Source organism: Lactuca serriola, chromosome 6 (genome assembly GCF_051521515.1).
Source record: "Lactuca serriola cultivar US96UC23 chromosome 6, Lser_US96UC23_V15, whole genome shotgun sequence".
NCBI classification, from domain to species: domain Eukaryota; kingdom Viridiplantae; phylum Streptophyta; class Magnoliopsida; order Asterales; family Asteraceae; genus Lactuca; species Lactuca serriola.
Window position 1 is genome coordinate 73565502 of NC_136413.1, and position 22501 is coordinate 73588002.

The window sequence follows — 22501 nt, forward strand, 5'->3', positions numbered from 1 at the left end:
CCTCCTAAATTTCACTTCTTAAACATTTTTATCCCTAAACCATTTTTGGTTTAATCGTTTTTATTCTTCATAATTCCAAAGTTAAATTATTGGTACTTTATAAGTTGCAATTTTGATCATTTATTATATTTTAAAGTTAAGCATTTGGTCAGTTATATAATTTGTTTTTTTATAGTTTTCATTTTTATTATTTATTATTATTATTATAACTTTTTAAATAATTGTCATGTGTGTATCTATTCTTAATAAAAGAGTACTTTGCAAGCCACGTATCCCTCTTTTGCACCTCCCACTTGCCACGTGTCCTTACCCGGATGTCTTTTTACTCAAATTCCCGCTCAATTGTTGTTTAGGGTAATATATCACATCCCTTAATATCAGCAATTCAGTTTTACATATTATCTGATACCAAAAATAACTCTAATAAACATAATTGAAACGCATTTCCTCACTGTAATTCTGCCATCGATTTTGAGAGTTGATTATCATGAATCTTCCATACAAGAGAAAGGATGCCTATAACCACCCTTCTTCTCTTCTAAATCACTCTTGATTCTTAATTTTCTTTGGTATTTTGAATTTTCTAGGGTTTTTAATCGAACCATAATCCTCACCGTGAATAACATCAAATTGACGACATCATTATTATTGATATGGGGTTAAAGATTTGGATGTAGTTTGCTGGAAAGGGAGGTACATTGTCTTTTTTTTTTATCCTTGAGTAAATTGGATCTGATGAAGAACACCAAAAACATCCCAAATTTGAAGTCTCATTTTCATTTTTTTATGAATTCCAAACCTTCATATTACTCTTATCTTAGGAAAGTTCTACTTTGAACTTTGAAATGTACAAGGTCTGCCATCAAGATTCAAGGTGCGTATTTTCTATACAACTGTCGGTGTATATACTAAACATTATACTAAGACACAAAGTTTGTGGCTTTTTGAGATTGCAATGAGAAAAGCTAAGATGTCGATCATAAGTGTGGTAGATAGCCCACAGTAGGGGGACTTTATGCATTTGTATATGGAAATTTGTGGTAGTTAGAGATGTGCACTTTCAATATCCCTTTCGAGTATATAAAAGCACTGCAAAAAAAAATTAGGAAAAATGGTATTTGAGTTCACAAGGAAAGTTATCTTTTAATCTATGATTGGTATGATTCAAGCACAGAAGCACTTATAGGAGAATTACAACAACTAATGTGATATATATATATATATATATATATATATATATATATATATATATATATATATATATATATATAAAAGCACTTATAGGAGAATTACAACAACTAATGTGATATATATATATATATATATATATATATATATATATATATATGTATATATATATATACACACACACACACAAAGATTCTCCAAATGCATCATTATTTCCATGGTGCTTAGGTTTATTCAGTTTCTTAATTGCATCTTATCTTCTCATGTGACTATAATATTATAAACAACCATGCGCATTCGGTTGTGGTTCTCTAAGTGTGGCTTAAGTAAAGATGGTGGGGGCAATAAGGTCTTTTAGTCAATTAGGATATGTCGATGTTGTTTATCTTTAAGTGGGAGTTTAGATTCAGTCGGTCATCCTCTTGGATCTATTTTTGTTAAAGTTAAAGCTCAAGGAGAGAACTAGCCTCTTGAAAGCTAGGATTCCAATTTGTAATCACTCTATATATATATATATATATATATATATATATATATATATATATATATATATATAAGTGTACAACAGAAGTATACTTTGCTTCTTTACTTTAAAAGTAGATAGTGTTGTAATTGGTGTTATTATTTATATCCCTTTTAATTTGATAATTGAACTTGATTTGTGTGGAATGCAGTGGTGATGGTGATGAGATAGAAAAAGAGGAGATCAATAGACCAAGATTCTCTCTTGGGAGCCTACAACCTTTTTCTATCATAGTTTCTTGGGGGTATGATAAGACCTGTTATTCAAGAAACATGGAAAACAATCGGTGAATCAACCTCGATTTGTCGAGGTAATGCAACGCTCATTTGATAATTCTTCAATTTACAAATGTTTTTCCTTACTGCATAAAGTTTAAAGATGATAAAAAAATATAATGGTGATTTACTATTTCATATAATTTGCTTTCTCCTGTCAATCATTAAGTTGGATTTGGAGTTGTGAAGAAAAAGTAGAAATAATTAGTGATAATTACAAACTTCTACCTATTTATTTAAGGTATGCACAAAGCTTAAATGAGCTCATATTGGGGTATGTGCTAAAGCATCATTACTGAAAAGAATAAGGTAGTGTTTAGTATAATGGATCAGAGAAGGAAGCAATGGAATAAACTACTGCCGAAGGAAGGTGATTCACTCCATTTGTTAATTTCCGTTCCTTTTTTTCTTCATTTATCATGTAATGGAACAGAAAAATTGCATTCTAACCCAATTTTGTTTGTGGAATTTTAACATCACAAAATTATCTTTTTATCACTTAATTGGGTTTTAATGAGCCTCTATTGTCTTTTAATTTTTTTACATGTGAATATAAAAATTCTTAAATTACAATTAAAATGGTGTAAAGAATAAGACTTAGAATTATGCATTGTACATACATTTTTCATATATATGTTTTTATATGTTATCATTTTATTTTCCTACAAAACAGATTCTTCCTGGTGATGTTTTTGGGTAGTAAATGATCAGAAATTTAGAGGTTGAATTACTCTCTTTCAAAGTTGGTATTTACTTATTTAGTTGACCTTTTTGAAGTATAAATATAAATGTCTAATAATTTTTCAGATGTCATTAAGATAAATGCTTAAAATATTGTCAAAAATACATTCAATACTTCAAGCAATCATTACCCTTCTGGACCTAACACACAATTTATTTTTGGCAAAATTAGGAATATGGTCTCATGAAAAGCCTCATCTTGGTAAATTCTGCATCTAAACTTGCAAGATATCCATATTTAGTCAATTGGCATGTCATTTGCTTCCGCATAAACTTGAACAACCTTTAAATTACAGAAATTTAAACAACCTTTAAATTACTTATTACTACTTTTGATTTAATATGTATGTTAATAACCACTTTCTTTCTTTCTTTTTGAATCTAGGAGGGTATAATTGGTAAGTTGACCATTAACTGTACTCAAATTTTATATTGTATCATGCAACTTTGCAATTTTATCAAATATCTAAATATATAAAAAGTAAATCAGATATTCATAATAGTGTATGTATTTATTTTAAAAGACAATTATAAGTAAATTGGATATTTATAACATTGTATATATTAATTTAAAAATAAAATTATAAAATTACTGACAAAGCTTTAATCTTTGTAAATTAATAAATTAATAAATCTTTGTAAATTAATAGTTTTAATCTTACACAACCATAATTTCTATGGGTTTAAACTAACAATTTTATAGTTACGGACAAAACCTTTAAGCTTCTAAAAAATATTTGTTTGCAAATGTATTATTAATTATAACGTCTATTAACTTCTAAAATGATTTTACGTTAGTTCCGTGTAGTACACGGGTTATAACCTAGTTGTACATATTCAAACCTCTCTCTCTCTCTCTCTCTCTCTCTCTCAAACACACACACACATGAAATCAAAACAACCCCTTCATTCACAAACTCACTTGTTATATCCAGATCTGAAGAACCCAAAACAACCCCTTCATTCACAAACTCACTTGTTTAATTTTGATTTTGTTCCTAAAGAGAGGAAAGAGAAGAAAGAGATCTCAGATCCACCCAAGAATACCTTGGCATAAACATGTTCTTGAAATGCAAACCTATATGTTTGTTTTCCATAATCGACTTCACACACCCATACATGTTTAGGGTTTCAGATTCAAACACACACACACACACACATGAAATCAGATGAGCACACACACTCTCACGCGCATAAGAAATCATATGGAATACCTCAAGCCTTGGCTTGACTATCTTTCACCTCCATCAAATATATCCTCACAGCTCTCACACCAAACGAGTTTGACTCTGATGGCCGCTGTTCTCCTCGTACGCTGTCGTTAGCCAGCTGATGGGTGCTTCGAGGCTCCCCCTAGCTTGTTTTAGTAGACAAGAACACGACGCCATTGGGTTTGGGTAGCTCAAATGCACCACCACGCTACAATGGACCTGCAGGTTCTCCAGGATCATATGAATCGGATCCTTACGCCAAATCCGTAGTTGGGAAGATTCAAAATTTCTGTTTTGGGGGGTGGATTGATTGATTGATTTTGGAGAGAGAGAGAGAGAGAGAGAGAGAGAGAGAGAGAGGATGTGTGTGGGCCCCCTTCTATTGTTTTAACTATTAAAATATTAAAATAGATATTAAAAATATGTAAAAATAAGAATAGAAGGGTATAATAGTCATTTAAATTTTCAGAGGGACCATTTCCACATAAAAACATGGCTAAGAGGACTATGAAGTCAAAAAATTCGAAGTTTGGATGAAAACCAGGAAAAAATGCATACCACAGGATCATTTTTGCAGTTTTGTCACAAATTAATCATAATTTTAAAAGATGGGTGGGGGGTTTTTAATTTATAATACAAATACTATTGCCAAATGGACCAACAACTATGCTCTAGGCTATAATAATAATTCGATATCAAATTCTAACGGGGCCTTTTTTTTCGGGTTTGGACGAAAACCCGGAAAAATGCACACCACAGGACCATGTTAATTTTTTTATAAATAAATGCAAATAAAGCAATTTTTAATTAAAGAGAAACCAAGGAACCTGATTCCATTGGTATGTTGAAGTATACATGCCTCACATTTGCCTAGCAGAGCACCTGATCACTAATCAACTGAGATTAAAAGACAAAAGATAACATCATTTTCAATAAAGAAGGGCTTCGACGAAATAATAACATAATTCCATTAGTCTATGAATGCATAGTATTAAACAGACTGATATAATACAAAGCATGAATGGTCAACCAATCGGTTGTACTCAAAGAAATAAGATTGCACGTACAACTTAAATTTATTACCTTTCGAAATGAAAGTTGCAGCCAAGGCCACAAGCTCAAGAATCGCATACAATATATTTGAAAATCTGCAAAAAAGAAAAAAAAAGATAGGAGTTGATTTTCTGATTTATTCATAATCAGAAAATAGAAGTCACAAACAATATCTACGCTAATGACTATTGCAATTGATCCAAATCGATAAATAGGTCTATGACAGCCTACTATAATTATAAAAGGGTTTTTGTAAGATAGAACAAACAGAGGGCACTACAAACACGTTATCACTCAACTTTTGAACTGTGTTTATATAAATCTAATTTAGAGTCAGGTTATTGTAGTTTGCAGTTTGCGCAAACAGAAATCTCAGTTGAAACCCCCAAATTTAGAGCTCATAGATTGCATCTTATCCTTAGTCTACATAATGTGTCAATGGAAATTCTCCAATTTTGTTGTAAATAACCTATAAAAAGACGCCTGAATATAAGGATTGATTATCTTTCGAGTGCTAATTTTGCGAATAACTTACATTGAGAATCAGTTAAAAGATAAAATAAATTAATAAAATAATAGGTAGATACTGAAATAATGAACTTTACAAAATATCGCATTCCACACAACGGGAAATTGCCACCCATGGTGTTGATGGTAATTTTATTCATAAATGGGACTTAAAAACCCCTGCCAAGTATAAGTGAAACATGGTCTAACATTACTATATACCTCTAGTCCTAAAATAAGAACAGTAATAGGTTTTGTGAAGCAACAGACATAACGGGAAAGAAGAATTAAATATAGACAACTACATATGTGCAATCCACCACAATTTTGCAATGAACACCACCACCTTCACATAAACCCAATCTTTGAAGTTATCATAAAACTGAAAAAATGCATGCCTCCCACGACGGTTGAGAAGTAGAGCCCCACATGCTATCCAAAATCCAGTAGCAAAACCAGTTCCCCCTCCAATATAGAACCACCCCCAATCTTCATCTATGTCTTCCTCATCACCCTCACTTTTACCAAATTGTGATTCTTCATCTCCTGGACATTTTCTGGAAAGGGGAGGTCCACAGAGTCCTGCATTTCCATCGTATCTTGAAGGTTGAAAGGATTGGAGTTGAGTGCTGGATGGGATTCTCCCTGACAAGTTATTACACGACACGTCTAGGTAACACAATGACGTCATCTGAGACATGCTGGTTGGTATCCCTCCTGATAAACTATTTCTAGATAAATCCAAAGCTAAAAGATTTTTCATCTCACCAAGTTGCTGTGGAATCTCTCCGAGTAGAGCGTTCTTTGACAAGTTCAAGGCAAGCAGTTCATGAAGATTAGTGAGTTCATGTGGGATGTTTCCTGTTAAATTGTTGCTTGACAGGTCAATGCTCTTCAACAATCCCAGATTACGGGTGAATTCACGCTCGTCTCCTTGCCACTCGATCATCGCATGGTCAACATACTCCTCTTCATCATACTCCTCTCTAGTGCCATTGTACATTTTAGGTGTATATGAAAGATATCGATGTGAATATGATGGAGCTGTATAGGGATGCACGTTTGGTGGCGGTAAGAGTCCTTCTTGAGCCATTCTTGTAAGATTACTCAAACACGAGGGGATGCTTCCATGGAGATTGTTCCTCGAAAAGTCTAAAATTTGAAGGTTCGGTAATTGACATACTTGTAAAGGGATGGTTCCAAAGAAATTGTTTGATCTTAGGATAAGAGCATACAACCCCGATAAGTTTTCCCCAATCCAAGCAGGCAAGTTGCCAGAGAATCTGTTGGCCCCCAAATCCAAGAAGTTTAAGTTGGTGCAATTCTTTAGAGACAAAGGCAATTGTCCAGAGAAGCTGTTCTTGTATAAATACAACACCTCGAGTTCTATTAAAGATCCAATAGAGGGAGGAAGCCTTCCGGATAGACTGTTGTGACCTAGATTGAGAACTTTTAGTTCTTTGAAATGCCACAAACAGTCTGGAATTTGTCCGATTAGAGAATTATGGGAGAGGTCAAGAAATTGTAAAAGCCCATCGACAAATTGGCATATGAAGGAGATTCCTCCAGAGAATTTGTTTCTTGAAAGATTTAATGATGCCAAACAGGGAGGAAGATGCGGTATTGGACCGTAAAAGCTGTTAGAACTCAAATCTATCGTTTTGGCAAAATCTCTTGATGATAAATCTGATACTTGCCCACTGATGTTGTTGAAAGAGATATTCAAATATCTAAATTGCATGTTCCAAAATTCTGGAGGAACTGTGTCTGAAATTCTAGTATTAGAAATATCAAGACGGGTTAGTTTTTCCAGTTTTTGAATCCATCTGGGGAAGTGAGGCCCTAGGTTGCAAGAGCTCAGATCAAGCTGCTTTACATAAGAAAGGTTTGACATATGATCTGTGGAAGGAACTCCTTGGAGTGGGTTTTTTGAAAGATTTATAATAGAAGCCATCGAGTTTCCAATGTTTTCAAAGATGGCACCACTAAGATGATTTTGAGAAAGGTCAATATGTTTAAGGTTGGATAGTTCCCAAAATTTCTTGCTTATGGTTCCATTTATGTGATTATCTGCTAGGAGCAATCTTATAAGGGAACTAAACTTTTGGATGTCATCAGAGAAAGACCCTGTAAATTGGCTTCTTTCAGCATACAAGCTTTGTAATGTAAGTGATGTGCATCCAGACAAGTTGTACAGAAAAGAAGGAAAGTTGACAACATCAGAGTTATAATTGAAGTACAAACCTTCCAAACTACAGAGGTTACCAAGATATTTGGGTAACCCATCTAACTAACATGTTCCCAGAGAGAGAAAGAAAACGAAGCTTATTACTTGTTAAGGGAAACAACCAACGATACATGGATGAGGTGAGATTATTGTTTCTGAGAGAAAGGGTATGAATAGATGAAGAAGAAGAGTTGAGAAATGAAGAAGAATATGGATGCACGACCAGTGAGAGCTCACATCCATCTAAACTTAAAAATGATAGTTTTGGGAGAGTCGAAATCATATTTACCAACTGGTTTGCTTTGGCAAGGGAAATCCCACCCATAGCAAGTTCCTCCAAATGAGATAGATGGGACAACCATTCTAGGCTTTCACTTCTACATATTCCAACATCTTCAAGGGAAAGCCGCTGCAAGTTGGTGAGGTTTCCAAACTCTGGAGGAATGGTTCCATAAAAGGAGTTGTAGGAAAGGTCAAGGTACCTTAATTCGGTCATGAAACCAATGGACCTGGGAATGGTTCCATGAAAAGAATTGAAGGAAAGATGAAGACGATTCAAGTAGGTTAAGTTAACCAACGAATGGCTAATCTCACCTTCAAGACCAGCAGAGGGAATATGAAGCCCTGTGACATGATGACCTGTTTGGTCGTCACATATGACTCCTTCCCATGCACAGCAGTCATCATCTTCAGGTCTCCACGTAGAGAGACTACCATCAGGGTCTTGAAGGTTTGCTTTGAATTGAAGGAGAGCATCCCTCTCCTTATCCAAACACTTTTTTGCAGCACATTTATCATCTCCTCCTCCTCCTTCCACTGCTAACAATTGGTTGGCAGTTGTATTCTGAAGGCGTAGCAAGACAAGTGAAAAAATTATAAAAACACAAGGATGCATCATGGTAATACAGATTTTTGTTTGTGTTGATGTATGTACCAAGATGTCCCTATGAAGATTAAGGTTTATATAGTGATAACTGTGAATGAATTGTTAAAGTGGATGTACTCAAATTGGTGGCCTATTTGCATGGGGCATACAACACTTACTTTCCATGAAATTTAAATTGGCCCAAAGTAAACCTTCAAAGACTTGCAAGTATTGAAAATTTGTATTTAATATTAATATCTTTTCCAATATTCTGATATTTTTTGGTCATCAAATTATGTGATATAATTCTAAAAAAGAACAAAATGATGGAATCAGATAGAGTAGCCATCCATGAAATACACGGATATGACGATTTGGGTCTAAGAATGTAATGACTATGTAAAGCATTTTGCAACCAACACCAATTTCTCATCCACACCCTCTTTAAGTCATTTGCATTATAACAAAATCAAATCCATCAAAATAACCATCGCGAAAAATACAAATTTGAGAAGAAAATATTTCATCTAAGCCTAATAAATTTATTTTTCGAAACCTCTTTTGTATAATTATAGTTCATGTACATTAATGCTTATGATTACGATCAACACACACACAAACATGTAACTGATGCGATAATAATAAAGAACACAAGGGTTACATGCTTCATACAATCAGGTCGTCTTACATTCAAGGCTCTCCATCCCTCCAAGTCCTTCCATCAACCATCACACCCCAACTCAAGAGCCAGGAAAAAATATTCCACAACTCAACAATTACAATAATTATATTTTACTTACTAACCAAAAATAGAGTTCTATTATTTAATAAAAATATCTGTACAAGGGTTTTTTTTTTAGTTTCACATTTAGATAGTTCATAAAATTACAACAAAAAAATAACATTTAATTATAATATTATCATTTTAGAATACTGAAATCCCATGGGAAGTGAAGAAGGCATTATGGAGAATTGAAGAGAATGCACTGATTGAAACAATAATGTAAAAAGAAAGCAATGTGACTCATGTAAAAAGAATGCACTGATTGACTCAATAATGTAAAAAGAATTCAATGCTGACTCAATAAGATAAAAAGAAAGACGTCTTTCTTTTTTATAAAGTAAGAAATGCTCTAGACCGATTTAGACAGCAGTACAACTTTTTTTTATGTCATAAGAATCATCCTTCTCGATTTTTGAATCTGATATCAGAATCTAAGAGAAACATAAGGACAAAACAACAACTACTTTTGATTCATTCATTTATAGCTAACTGAATATTATCAGAAACGATGAGATCTATTAAAATTACACTACGGAAAATAAAATATAAAGAGAAATATTAAACTAAGAGTCTCACATAGCAATTAGCATCAATCAACCAATGTACACAGGCTAAACTTCGTAGAATTTCGGAAAAACGGACTTATAAGCTTACAAGAAAAAAATTAGTGTAAGTTTAAGAAAGAGGTTACCGGATCTCTCGGAGACGGAGTTTGATATCCTCGGCTTGAATTGGGGATTTTTATTGCTGATTTCTTTTTTGCCCTGCTACTGCTTCACCATCACCATCACCGGCTGAATTAATAGTTGTTCAGTCATCTGTGTAGTTTTCATCTTCCGATCGGTTTGCTGGACAGTAAGAAAGTCACCAATGTTTTTGCTATTGGCAAACAGGCTACAGGCCTACGGCCATACAATATAAGGCCCATGCCCCATGCTCCATGTTTGCTCAAAAAAAAAAATGTAGGCCCAATGATACCATGAAACATGGTTTTTTGTTTACCATTTTATTTTCTCAAAATGCATAAGTATTTGTTTATATTATAAAAGAGAACTAAGAGTGCAATAATTCAACTAGCTATAAGTTAGGTTTTTTGTATAAATTATTAGTAAGATCTACATTTTATTTTAAATAAAACAGTAAAAATATATAACAATAGGAAGTGGGCAAGATGCATTATTATATACAAAATAAATTCAAGTACACATTTGAGATATGTCATAAACATATTTAAGAAAAAAATTATAAGATATAAATTATGTAACCAAAAAAATGTGAACGTAATTCATTTAGTCATCATAAAACTTTAATTAAATGATAGATAATGAACTCGTGTTTAACATTTTCATAATAATAACTTGAAATTTTAGCAAATTATAACAAGACGACATGCTATAAGCTCGTCTTTGTTTATAGATTACATATTTCATGATACATATTTTAATTGATATGTTTGTCGTGTCATTAACTAAGGTAAAATAGGGTTAATCTTGAGGGTTGAAGTTGAGATCATCATAGTGTTGTAGTAGCATTTAGTCGATGTTGTGACAACTTTTAACTCTAGGGTTCTAGTTATTCTATTATTATTTCACTAGTTACTCTATTTTATTAAATATTAAATAACATTTCACTTTCTTCAACTTCAAATATTAAATATACAATGATTATACAATATATTCATGATTTTTATTTGAAAAACCATTGTTGCAAAAACCGCTAATCGTTAGATAGTCGGTGGACTGTTGATTAGGGATTAATTGTCTGGGCGGGAATTAATCAGGGACCATTAATTATTAAGAAAATTATTCAACAATGTATAAATCTAACTTTAATCTTACGAATATAAGTAAATAAGCATAAAAGTTTAATAGTAACTTAATAAGTTTAACAAACACACAAAATCATCATACAACAAGTCCACAATAAGTTTAAATATATAACGTCCCAAAAATAAGACCCAAAAATATTGTTTTTAATTTAATAAAATCAATATTCCAAAATATCATCAATACAATCCACATAGAATAAGTGTATCAAACAATATATCAGATCAGAGTGAATAACAAAAAGCGGAACGAGGTGGTGTGTGCCTTGCAATCATCCCAAACCTTTTCCTTTAGAAGTGGAAATATCTAAAACATAACTGCAAACCGTAAGCACAAAGCTTAGTGAGTTCCCCAAAATAACACATACCATACATAATAAACACATAAGGGGCCCCGTCCATCATCAGGCCCCACCCGATAAGCATACAAGAACATAACATATGCAAGAGTGACGCAGACAACTAGCATACTAACATAGCATAATCATGGTTGCATTGGTGTCTTCGACCCGCTAAACCCAGTGAGGAAACTCACCTCGCACTGTTGAATCACACTCATAAATCCCTGGCTGCTAGTCCGACAAATCCCCGAGCTATCAATATCAAATAACACCTAATTAACAATTGGATTCCAATCTATAACTATCAGTCCATACTTAGGGTAAAAAGACCATTTTAACCCTTACATAGTTTGGTCTAAGACTAAGACCCAAACTTACAATCCAAAAGGCCCAAAAACCAACTAACCATCCAAGGCCCAAAATTCTTGCATGGGCCTTATCCCAAGGCCCACCATTTTTTTTAGTCCAAAACACTTGCATTCAGATGACCCAACAAAACCCCAAGCATCTAGGCCCAAAAGATTGGCCCAAACCCGAAGCCGAAAATATGAAGCCCATCAGACTAAGTACACGGGGCGTACTGAGCTGTACGCTAAGCATACACACTAAATGGCTTGTACACGGCGTATACAGACTTGTACGCCCATCGTACGTACATATTCAACGAAAACTCACTTTTAACCCTTAATCGATTAAGACATTGCTCCAAAACATAGATATGACATCCTTGAGCTAGATTATCATGTAAAGTTGCTAACTTTACATTCATGAATGTCTAAATGAAGCTCTTAAGCATAAAAAAGGAATGCGTAACTTAATGCATGCATGAGACTCAATACCTCATGTTGGCATCTTTATGCTCAAAGAACTCCTAATAAGCTCAGATCTAAAAGAATAAGTCCTTCAAACATCTTAGCTCAACAACCAACTCAAAAGGGACCAAAAACATAACAAATCAAGCCATAAATAGATCTAAACATCTACAAGCCAAGGTATGAACTTCATACCTCAAAAGTCTTGTAAAGAGAGTGATGATTCTAGATCTATAGACTCCTCACCAGGCAAAGCACATTCAGTCTTCTTTACTTCCTTCACAAAGGCAAAAATAACCACAAAAAATTTCTCAAGAGCTCAAGAATACCACCAAGAAGGTTTAAGGGTCGATTTAGGGTTTTAGGAGGTTTAGGGGCTGGTAAAAAGGCTAGCCCTAAGGACTTAAGGTCCTTAAATAGGGTGCAATACCCTAAAATTAGGGTTTCATATCCTCTTCGTACACTAAGTGTAACCGTCGTACGCCCAACATACGAGGCCTCGCAATCCCATCTGCATCTGCTTAATACACTAAGTGTACCATGTGGTACGCCTCGCGTACTACCCCAAAGGATAAAATGTAACTTTTAACTAATAAAGGACAATAATGAAACATACCAGGATCCATGTGTTACAATTCTCCTCCACTTGAATCAGACATCGTCCTCGAAGTTCGCTGCCCCGAACAACTCCGGATAGTGCTCCCTCATCTCATCCTCAGGCTCGTAAGTCCACTCCGAACCCTTGTGTGTGCTGCCGTTGCACCTTCACCAGCTCGACAACCTTGTTCCTTGTTTGGTTGTCAAACCAACAAATGATGGGATAAAATAATATTAATATAACTCAAATCACTGCTATTTCTAATACTAAAGATAGTATAGAGTAAGCAGGGTCGGTCCACAGAGATACGGGACTTTTTATCTTGCCATATTTTCACACATAATACAAGTAATATTAAAATGGGGGTTTGTATTTAAACTTGAATTAAACTTCATAAATAAGAAAGATTGAAAACAAACGTAGTAAAAGAAGTACATTTCCGATTCTGACTCTTATATATGTATTATGTTGAAAGATGTAATATGATTATAACTCATGTTCAATCTAGGTTGGTAAGTTGGATATTAATAAACTCTAATATCCAAATTAGCAAAAGTATTTTATTCAAAATAAGCTCTTTAAATAAAACTTCATTTAATTGATTCAACCCAAATAAGCTCTTGCATTAAATCATTAAATGACATTAAGTTCTTGCACTAATTACCAACAATGTTTAACATTCCTCTTAAGCTTGGGAATATAAACATTTAATCTTTGATTGCACTAATTTTGATCTAATTACAACCAAGTAAGTGAGTGTTACTAACATTAAATCATAAAACATATACGAATTTCATGATTTGATTAACTAGATTGAATAGAACCCTAGTTCATTGATCAAGTGAAAAAGAGAACTAACCAAACACATGATTAAGATCAAATCAAAGATTACTAGATGTTAAACATAAGTCAAATTCAAGTTACAACCTAACAACACATACTTAAGAGTTCAGATTCGGAAATGATAATAAAATCAACCACACATATCTAGGTTGGACTACAAATCAAACAAGTTTAAACTTCAAATTGACTTACAAAAAAAGAAATTAAAGTGTTTCCAAGTGTTAATCTACTTGCCAAAGTTCTGAAAATCGCCTTCCTTTCTCCCAGAATCCGACCTAACTCCCATCAAAACTGATTGTCTGAATTATAAGAAGACAAAACCACTTTAAAAACTGCCAATACGTTTACACGGCCCGTGTAAACCAAAGGGTTCCATTTACACGGCCGTGTAAACAAGAAAAGTTGAATGCTTAATTCTTCCAGGTCTTCGAAGTAGAATGTCCTTGCATATACGTTTACACGGCCCGTGTAAATTATAGGTATACATTTACACAGCCGTGTAAACTCCTGTGAAGCCAAATTCTTCATTTCTTCATTTCTTCTCTTCAAAGCTCCAAAACTTCTACAACTTTGTCTCCAACTCTTGATAACTTCCTCCAACAAGATCCAACCTTCATAAGTCCCTGAAATATCCTAAAAGCGTGTGAATGGAATTGCATCATGAAAAATCCCGAAAATATACAAAATGCATGAGTTTAAACCTAAATGTAATGCACTTTTATGAACTAAAACTATAAAAATGAATGCATGAAATGCACCTAACAAATCTCCCCAAGCTTGAACCTTTCTTGTCCTCAAGAAAGAACAAGGAATTTAAACCGGAGAAAATAAAATAAAATAGAAGAAAAGAAATTAAAGTTAAAACTATTTGAAACTTAATGAATGAAATTAAAAACAAACATGAAAAGATCCAATCCAATTACCTTGTTTTGTACTATAGTTGAGAATGTACCTGTCATGCCTTGAGTTAACTTGACTTTAATCTCAAAATATTATATGATAATAGAGATAAGACTATAGCCACTCCCTAGTACAACTCAACAGAATCAAAGATCACAACACTTATTCCTTTTCAATATCATCAAATCAATTTTTGGAACAAATTATGGTCTTACTCTCGTGAAATTATATGTGACAAAACATGCTCAACCATCTTTGTTTCATAAAATATAACAATGTCCGATTCCAACTATTTGTTGGTTAACAACAATCTTTTTCTGAAAAATATTTTATAAAAATTCCCTAATATTTATCCAGATTGGTTACAAACTTCAAACCACTTACACCAGTCGAAGTAATTAACATTCAGTCCCATGTCATAAATTCAAATCCAAGTCCAAGGAAATCTTTTGATAGCCAAGTATTTTTCCTAAACACAATATCTAATTAAACTATAAACATAACTATATACAAACTTCCTAATTACATTTTTTTTACAAATAAAGCTCATGGCTTTCTTTGAAATCCGTGTAACGGGCTTCCAACCAACACATCCAAATCAAATGACCTTAGTGTGCTAGATTTGAAGAGATCCCTCGGGTTTACTTGCCCGAACCGCAAAGGCCACAGATTAGCTTTATTTGCTATTATTAAGTTCATGACTTTCTATGGAACCCGTGTAGCGAACTTTCAACCAATCAATCCCAAACAATTTAGCTTTAGGTGATTAAGTGTAGAACACCCCTCAGATTGTTCGAATCCCAAAGGTCACAGATTAACTTAATAATAGTTTTTTTATTTTATTTTATTTTATTTTTTTGATATTATTATTATTATTTAAATACAAATAACTAAGCTAACACATAACACTTAATTTATTTATTTATTCGGCCGATTTCTTTATATTTTCGTCCTTGACTTTTTTTGTTATGGGACATCTCACGGTCTATTACCGTGAGGACTTCTAAGACATTTTTCGGGGGACTAAATGTCAACATGCAAAAACCCGTAAGTATAGTTGAAAGCTATGTCCTCAAGCAGGGTATATAAAAGGGAATAAGTAGAAAGGACTTTTAAGAGCGCTGGAAGGCGGGACATTGAGATTTTGCATTCTTTTTATGAACTTTTGAATTTGGCATTTTAAGTTCAATTGAGCATTACTACTCATAAGACCGGTCATATGTCCCAAAGAATCGACTCATACCTGCTGTTATGCTCCAGTGTTGACAATCTTCTCATTTTCTGCTTTGCACAAGTAGCTTCGGGAGATGTGCTCGTGTGATTAACTTGCTTTTAGATTTTTTTTATAAAAATAGCAAGTAAAATCTCAAGGCATACAACTCACTTACCATCTCAACTGTTTTGAGAAGATTTGGCTGCTTGGAATTGGATCAAAAAATTTTACTTTTTTTTTTTTAAATGACAAAGAAAAATAATGCAATGCAATCATGCAACAGGATAATGCATGGATGGATGCCCCTCCCCAAGCTTAAAATAAGCATCGTCCTCGATGCTTGGAGAGAGGCATAGCTGTCCTATTGAGGACCGGGCGGTTGAGATGGAGGGAACTGTGAAGGATAATCTGCAGGATAGTAGGGCGGCCATTGGGGTTGAGATGTTGATGGTGGTTGCGGCTGTGTGGGGAGGACAAGAACTCTATGGATATCGCTTAGCAGGTGATGAATGTTGCGGTTGTGGTGCTCTTGAGCGGCCCATCTTTGATCCTGCTCAGCCCAATGCAACTCTTGTTGGGCCCAATGCTCTTCTTGCAAGTTACGGTAGTCTTGAAAATCAGAAGTGATTTCAGCGACACCCGTATAAATTTCTCCGATTTCCTGTTGTATACTTGTGTAACGGTGGTTCAGACGTGCAAACTCACCCATATAAAGATTGTGTTCAGAAGAAGAATTGGGGCGAGATGAACTAGAGGCACCAGCAGTAGGAGCAGGAGGAGGAGAGGGTGGAGGACTATGATCTACTGTAACACCTAAATTGGATTTGAGCTTCCAAGTGGTTGATGGAATGTCATTGGCTAAATTGAGCATCTTCTTGTTTCTGCCGTCGATGCGTAGATACTCTTTCCCATCTACTGTCCAATGAACATCCCCAGTGGGAAGGCGGTGGAAAAGATGCATTGTTTCCATAACATCAATGGATAGACGAGTACGACCCATGACTATGTTTGTTGGGTTGTTGGGTAAATGGAGGCCAAGATGCTCAGCAATAACAGAAACCATGCCTCCACAATGTAACTACCCACCATGGCTCGTAGCATTTCTGAGCATTTTTTGAATAACCCAACAACCAAAATGAGGGACTTCAGCAGGCTTATGAATCATACACCACAAGACTTCTAGCTCTTTCTTATTAGCCTTGCTAATCTCTTCTTGAGGGAATAAGAGAGAAGCAATGATCCGGTGGGCGACTTTCAAGACCGGATGGATAATGATAGAAGCTTTGGCTGTTCTTGACTGATAATCATACTCACAAGAAATGCTTCTCCAAAAATTTGTACAGTTTTGCTCAAAAATGATATTTTTTTCTGCCCTTTGCTGTGTATACATCTCTTTTTGCTTTGGGAGCACCAATCATATCACAGAGAATGTCAGCATGAAACTGATGGGTTTGATTGAGCAAACGGAAAGTCAGGAGATGAGTTTGATAGTCAAAGGTAATGGAAGACAAAAGTTCCAACATCGGTGTTTGGTAACTAACTGCATGAAGATTCAAAAGACCCTCCCATCCTATGTTTTTAAAGAGCTTGTGGACACCCTTATAGATATGCAAATCTTTGAGGGCTTGGATATCCACAAATTTTTGAGCACCCATGGTTCTTGTAACAAGATTTGCATACAATATCTCTTGTCTATTGGTCTCAAAAATTAGACCAAATTCATAAGGGTTGTCCATGGGGTGTGGGTCTTGTTCATCTTGTGAATTTCCAATTCTAGGTCTTTTACCCCGAGAAGCCATTACCCAAATGAATCAACAAAGAGTTGCACACAATTAAGACAATAGAAGCACAAGAACTAGCAAGTCTCACCAAAAAAAATCACCCAAAAAAATGAGGTTCTATCTAAATGCACAAAGTAAGAGTGTGGAACAATTATACCAATTTGTGCTTGATAATGGTGGTAAGATGATATCCAATGCTTCCCCAAGCTATCCCCAAGCTTATCCTACAAGAAATTTCAAGCATTAGGTCGAAATTTTGAGGTTCAAAAATTCTAGGGTTTTGCTCAAAAACCCCAAAATTGGCCATGAGAGGTTGAAATAGATGTGAAAGATAAAGAAGATGAAGAAAAGAGAAGAATTTCATACCTTGGAGCTTGATTTTTTATGCAAAATTGAGGAAGATTGAGTATTTGGAAGGTTTTTTTTTCGAAGGGGGCAGTAGGAAGAGAGGAAATCGCAGGTATTGAGTGAAGAATGAGTTAGAAAAATCGAGATTTGACTTTAAAATCGTTCAGCCCTGTTTTTGCGTTTACACGGCCCGTGTAAATCAAAGGAGAGGATTTACACGGCCATGTAAACGCCTGAATCAAAAATACCGTGTTTAATCGTTTACACGGCCCGTGGAAATGGAAAGCATAAGTTTACACGGCCGTGTAAACTTCTGAGAAAGCCAAAAAAACTTGATTTTTTTTTCACTTTTTGAAATTGCAACCCGCTAAATCTCTACTACCCGAAAAATGATTTTTAACCCTTTTTAGCATGAAAAACAACTTGGAAGTTTGAAAATAAAGAAAATACAATGAAAATATACGAAATGACAAAAATACCCCTGGGTTGCCTCCCGGTTAGCCGCCCCTTTTTAATGTCGTTGGCTCGACTTGGACCCCAACTATTTGTGCTTCAGTCTCGATACGTGGGACTCTCTAACATATCATAACTCCTCACATGCTTCTTGTCATCAATAAACTCTAAAATCTCCAACACTTCATTATCCATATCATACTTCTTTGCAAGCTCTTTGGCTTTGTCCCTGTCTAGTTTTCGTGACAAAACTAACTCCAGAAATTCATTGTTAGACAAGTTCAAACCCTTTTTTGTTGAGGGATGGATCAAATTGACAAAATTAACAGATTGAACATCAAAAGAAGTCTTTTTTGCTTCATGCACATTGAAGTTGATAACTTCACCATCAAATTCCATACTCAAGGTTCCATTGTAGACATCGATTTTTGTTTTAGAAGTTTTAAGAAAAGGTCTACCCAAAAGAATGGAACTTGAACTTGGAGAGTCATCGTCTCCCATATCTAAGACATAAAAATCAGCCGGGAAGACAAATTCATCAACTTGCACTAACACGTCCTCTAATACTCCCTTTGGGTGTACCAAAGACCGATCAGCAAGTTGGATGATCACACCGGTTTTGCTCAATGTTCCTACACCAATTGATTTGAAAAGAGAATATGGTAGGACATTTACAGATGCACCTAGATCAAGCGTAGCTCGGGGTACATAAAGATTTCCCAACTTGCAAGGCACGGTAAAGACACCAGGATCCTTGCACTTTGGGGGCATCCTCTTTTGCAAAACCGCGGATACATGCTCCCCAACCGTTACGACTTGATTTCCTTTTAATTTCTTTTTAGATACACAAAGATCCTTAAGGAACCTTGCGTATCTAGGTACCTGCTTGATGACCTCGAGGAGTGGAATGTTGATTTGAACTCTCTTGAACATTTGCATGATGTCATTCTCCTCCCGTTCTTTCTTCGTGCTCTTTAATCTTTCGGGAAATGGAGCAGGTGTGACTTTGGACTCGGCGATGAAAGGCTTCTTTTCGCTTGTTTTCTCTTCCTCCTTCTCTTCTTTGGTTGCCTCTTCAACCACTATTTCATCTTCTTTTTGATCAACCGAAAATTTTGGACCATCATAGCTTTTCCCGCCTCTCAATGTGATGGCACACACATTGTGCTTTGGGTTTGCTTCAGTTTGGGCAGGCAACTTTCCTTGAGATTCTAGTTTGCTTACGGAAATAGCAAGCTGTGAAACTTGTTTCTCTAAGTTCTTTATGCTTGCTCTTGTCTCTTGTTGGAAAGCTTGTGTACTAGTTGCCAAACTTTTTACTATGTCCTCTAAAGACATACTTGATGAATCCGCTTGTTGAGGAGGGTGTTGTGGTTGCCTTGGCTGAAAGTTTTGTGGTGGAAAAGGTGGTCTTTGTTGGTATTGATGTGGTTGACTTGGTTGATAGTTCCCTTGTTGATTTCCTCCCCAACCTTGATTGTTGTTCCATCTTTGATCACCTAATGGCTGCTCATATCCCCTTTGACTAGACCTAAGAAAACCTCCCATGGTTTTTGCTTCTTCATAATCTTCCTCTTGAAGTTGAGGGCACATGTCGGTTGGATGCCCCACTTGAGTACAAATACCACATGGATGGGGTGTGGGTTGCACACCTTTGTCTTTGGCTAGCATCATAACCACTTTTGTAAGTTCGGACAATTGAGCTTCAATTTGAGGAGTTTGGACCTCCTTTACACCTCGGGGTGCATCCATGTACCATTCTTCTTCTTGGACTGTATGCTTGGACTCTTCTGCCATATTCTTGATAAGAGCTCTAATTTCTGTTGGAGTCTTATCAGCTATAGATCCACCACTTGATGCATTAAGTAATCTCCTATCCCAAGATGACATTCTTTCACAAAAATACTGCAACAATTGATATTCGGTAATCCCATGTTGTGGACATTTTGAGCACAATTTCTTGAACCGTTCCCAATAAGTATGCAAGGCTTCTCTCTTTTGTTGCTTGATTCCAATTATCTCTCTTCGTAAAGCTGAAGCTCTCATTTCGGGAAAATATTTATCCAGAAACATCCTTGCAAGTTCATTCCATGTTGTGACTGACCCCGGTGGTAAGTCATACAACCACTCCTTAGCTGAATCTTGTAAAGCAAAGGGGAATGCCCTTAACTTGATTTGATCTTCTGTGACTTCATGTGGCTTCATACCCACACAAACAACATGAAATTCCTTAAGGAATTTATGTGGGTCTTCATTCTCAAGACCACAGAATGAGGGTAACAAATGGCTGAGTCCAGACTTGAGTTCAAAGTTGATTGCTGCAGGGTAATTTATGCACAAAGGTTGTTGGATGACATCTTGAGTGGCCCATTGTCTAAAGGTTTGTTCAGGTGGTGGATGTGGAGGATTTTGATGTCCTCCATGGTTGTCTGCCATGGTAGGAGTAGGTGAAGATGGTGGGGTGATACTTTTGGATGTTGGAGAGGATGTAGTTGATGGATTTGATGAAGAAGCTCTGGATTGTTGTTGTTTCTTTAAAAGTTTGGCTTGCTTCCTTCTCTGTTTAGCAGATTTTTCTATCTCCAAATCAACTGGTAATGGTGTACCTGTGCGAAAAGATCTTGGCATAAACAATTAGTACTACCGTATCCCCGGCAACGGCGCCAATTTGTTTGGTTGTCAAACCAACAAATGATGGGATAAAATAATATTAATATAACTCAAATCACTGCTATTTCTAATACTAAAGATAGTATAGAGTAAGCAAGGTCGGTCCACAGAGATACGGGACTTTTTATCTTGCCATATTTTCACACATAATACAAGTAATATTAAAATGGGGGTTTGTATTTAAACTTGAATTAAACTTCATAAATAAGAAAGATTGAAAACAAACGTAGTAAAAGAAGTACATTTCCGATTCTGACTCTTATATATGTATTATGTTGAAAGATGTAATATGATTATAACTCATGTTCAATCTAGGTTGGTAAGTTGGATATTAATAAACTCTAATATCCAAATTAGCAAAAGTATTTTATTCAAAATAAGCTCTTTAAATAAAACTTCATTTAATTGATTCAACCCAAATAAGCTCTTACATTAAATCATTAAATGACATTAAGTTCTTGCACTAATTACCAACAATGTTTAACATTCCTCTTAAGCTTGGGAATATAAACATTTAATCTTTGATTGCACTAATTTTGATCTAATTACAACCAAGTAAGTGAGTGTTACTAACATCAAATCATAAAACATATACGAATTTCATGATTTGATTAACTAGATTGAATAGAACCCTAGTTCATTGATCAAGTGAAAAAGAGAACTAACCAAACACATGATTAAGATCAAATCAAAGATTACTAGATGTTAAACATAAGTCAAATTCAAGTTACAACCTAACAACACATACTTAAGAGTTCAGATTCGGAAATGATAATAAAATCAACCACACATATCTAGGTTGGACTACAAATCAAACAAGTTTAAACTTCAAATTGACTTACAAAAAAAGAAATTAAAGTGTTTCCAAGTGTTAATCTACTTGCCAAAGTTCTGAAAATCGCCTTCCTTTCTCCCAGAATCCGACCTAACTCCCATCAAAACTGATTGTCTGAATTATAAGAAGACAAAACCACTTTAAAAACTGCCGAGACGTTTACACGGCCCGTGTAAACCAAAGGGTTCCATTTACACGGCCGTGTAAACAAGAAAAGTAGAATGCTTAATTCTTCCAGGTCTTCGAAGTAGAATGTCCTTGCATATACGTTTACACGGCCCGTGTAAATTATAGGTATACATTTACACGGCCGTGTAAACTCCTGTGAAGCCAAATTCTTCATTTCTTCATTTCTTCTCTTCAAAGCTCCAAAACTTCTACAACTTTGTCTCCAACTCTTGATAACTTCCTCCAACAAGATCCAACCTTCATAAGTCCCTGAAATATCCTAAAAGCGTGTGAATGGAATTGCATCATGAAAAATCTCGAAAATATACAAAATGCATGA

The 22501-nt window shown here is 35.1% G+C and overlaps 1 protein-coding gene, 1 long non-coding RNA gene and 1 pseudogene across 4 annotated transcripts; all 3 read right to left on the bottom strand.

Moving 5' to 3' along the window:
- Positions 1-3703: 3703 nt before the first annotated feature.
- Positions 3704-10238, bottom strand: LOC145059103 (uncharacterized). Of its 3 annotated transcripts, none has more exons than XR_013686629.1 (4): positions 10066-10238; positions 5022-5086; positions 4766-4835; positions 3704-4157 (listed from the first exon to the last, which is right to left on the bottom strand). It is a non-coding gene; the product is annotated as an uncharacterized LOC145059103 (long non-coding RNA). The 3 variants fall into 3 exon arrangements; XR_013686628.1 differs by having other exon boundaries at positions 3704-4329; XR_013686627.1 differs by having other exon boundaries at positions 3704-4835.
- LOC145059102 (receptor-like protein EIX2) lies at positions 5592-10054 on the bottom strand (annotated as a pseudogene).
- Positions 10239-18587: 8349 nt separating the features above from the next.
- On the bottom strand, positions 18588-21116 carry LOC145059898 (uncharacterized). Its single transcript, XM_079007662.1, has one exon. It carries the CDS (start codon positions 21114-21116, stop codon positions 18588-18590), a length of 2529 nt encoding a protein of 842 aa, XP_078863788.1.
- Between the last annotated feature and the right edge of the window lie 1385 nt (positions 21117-22501).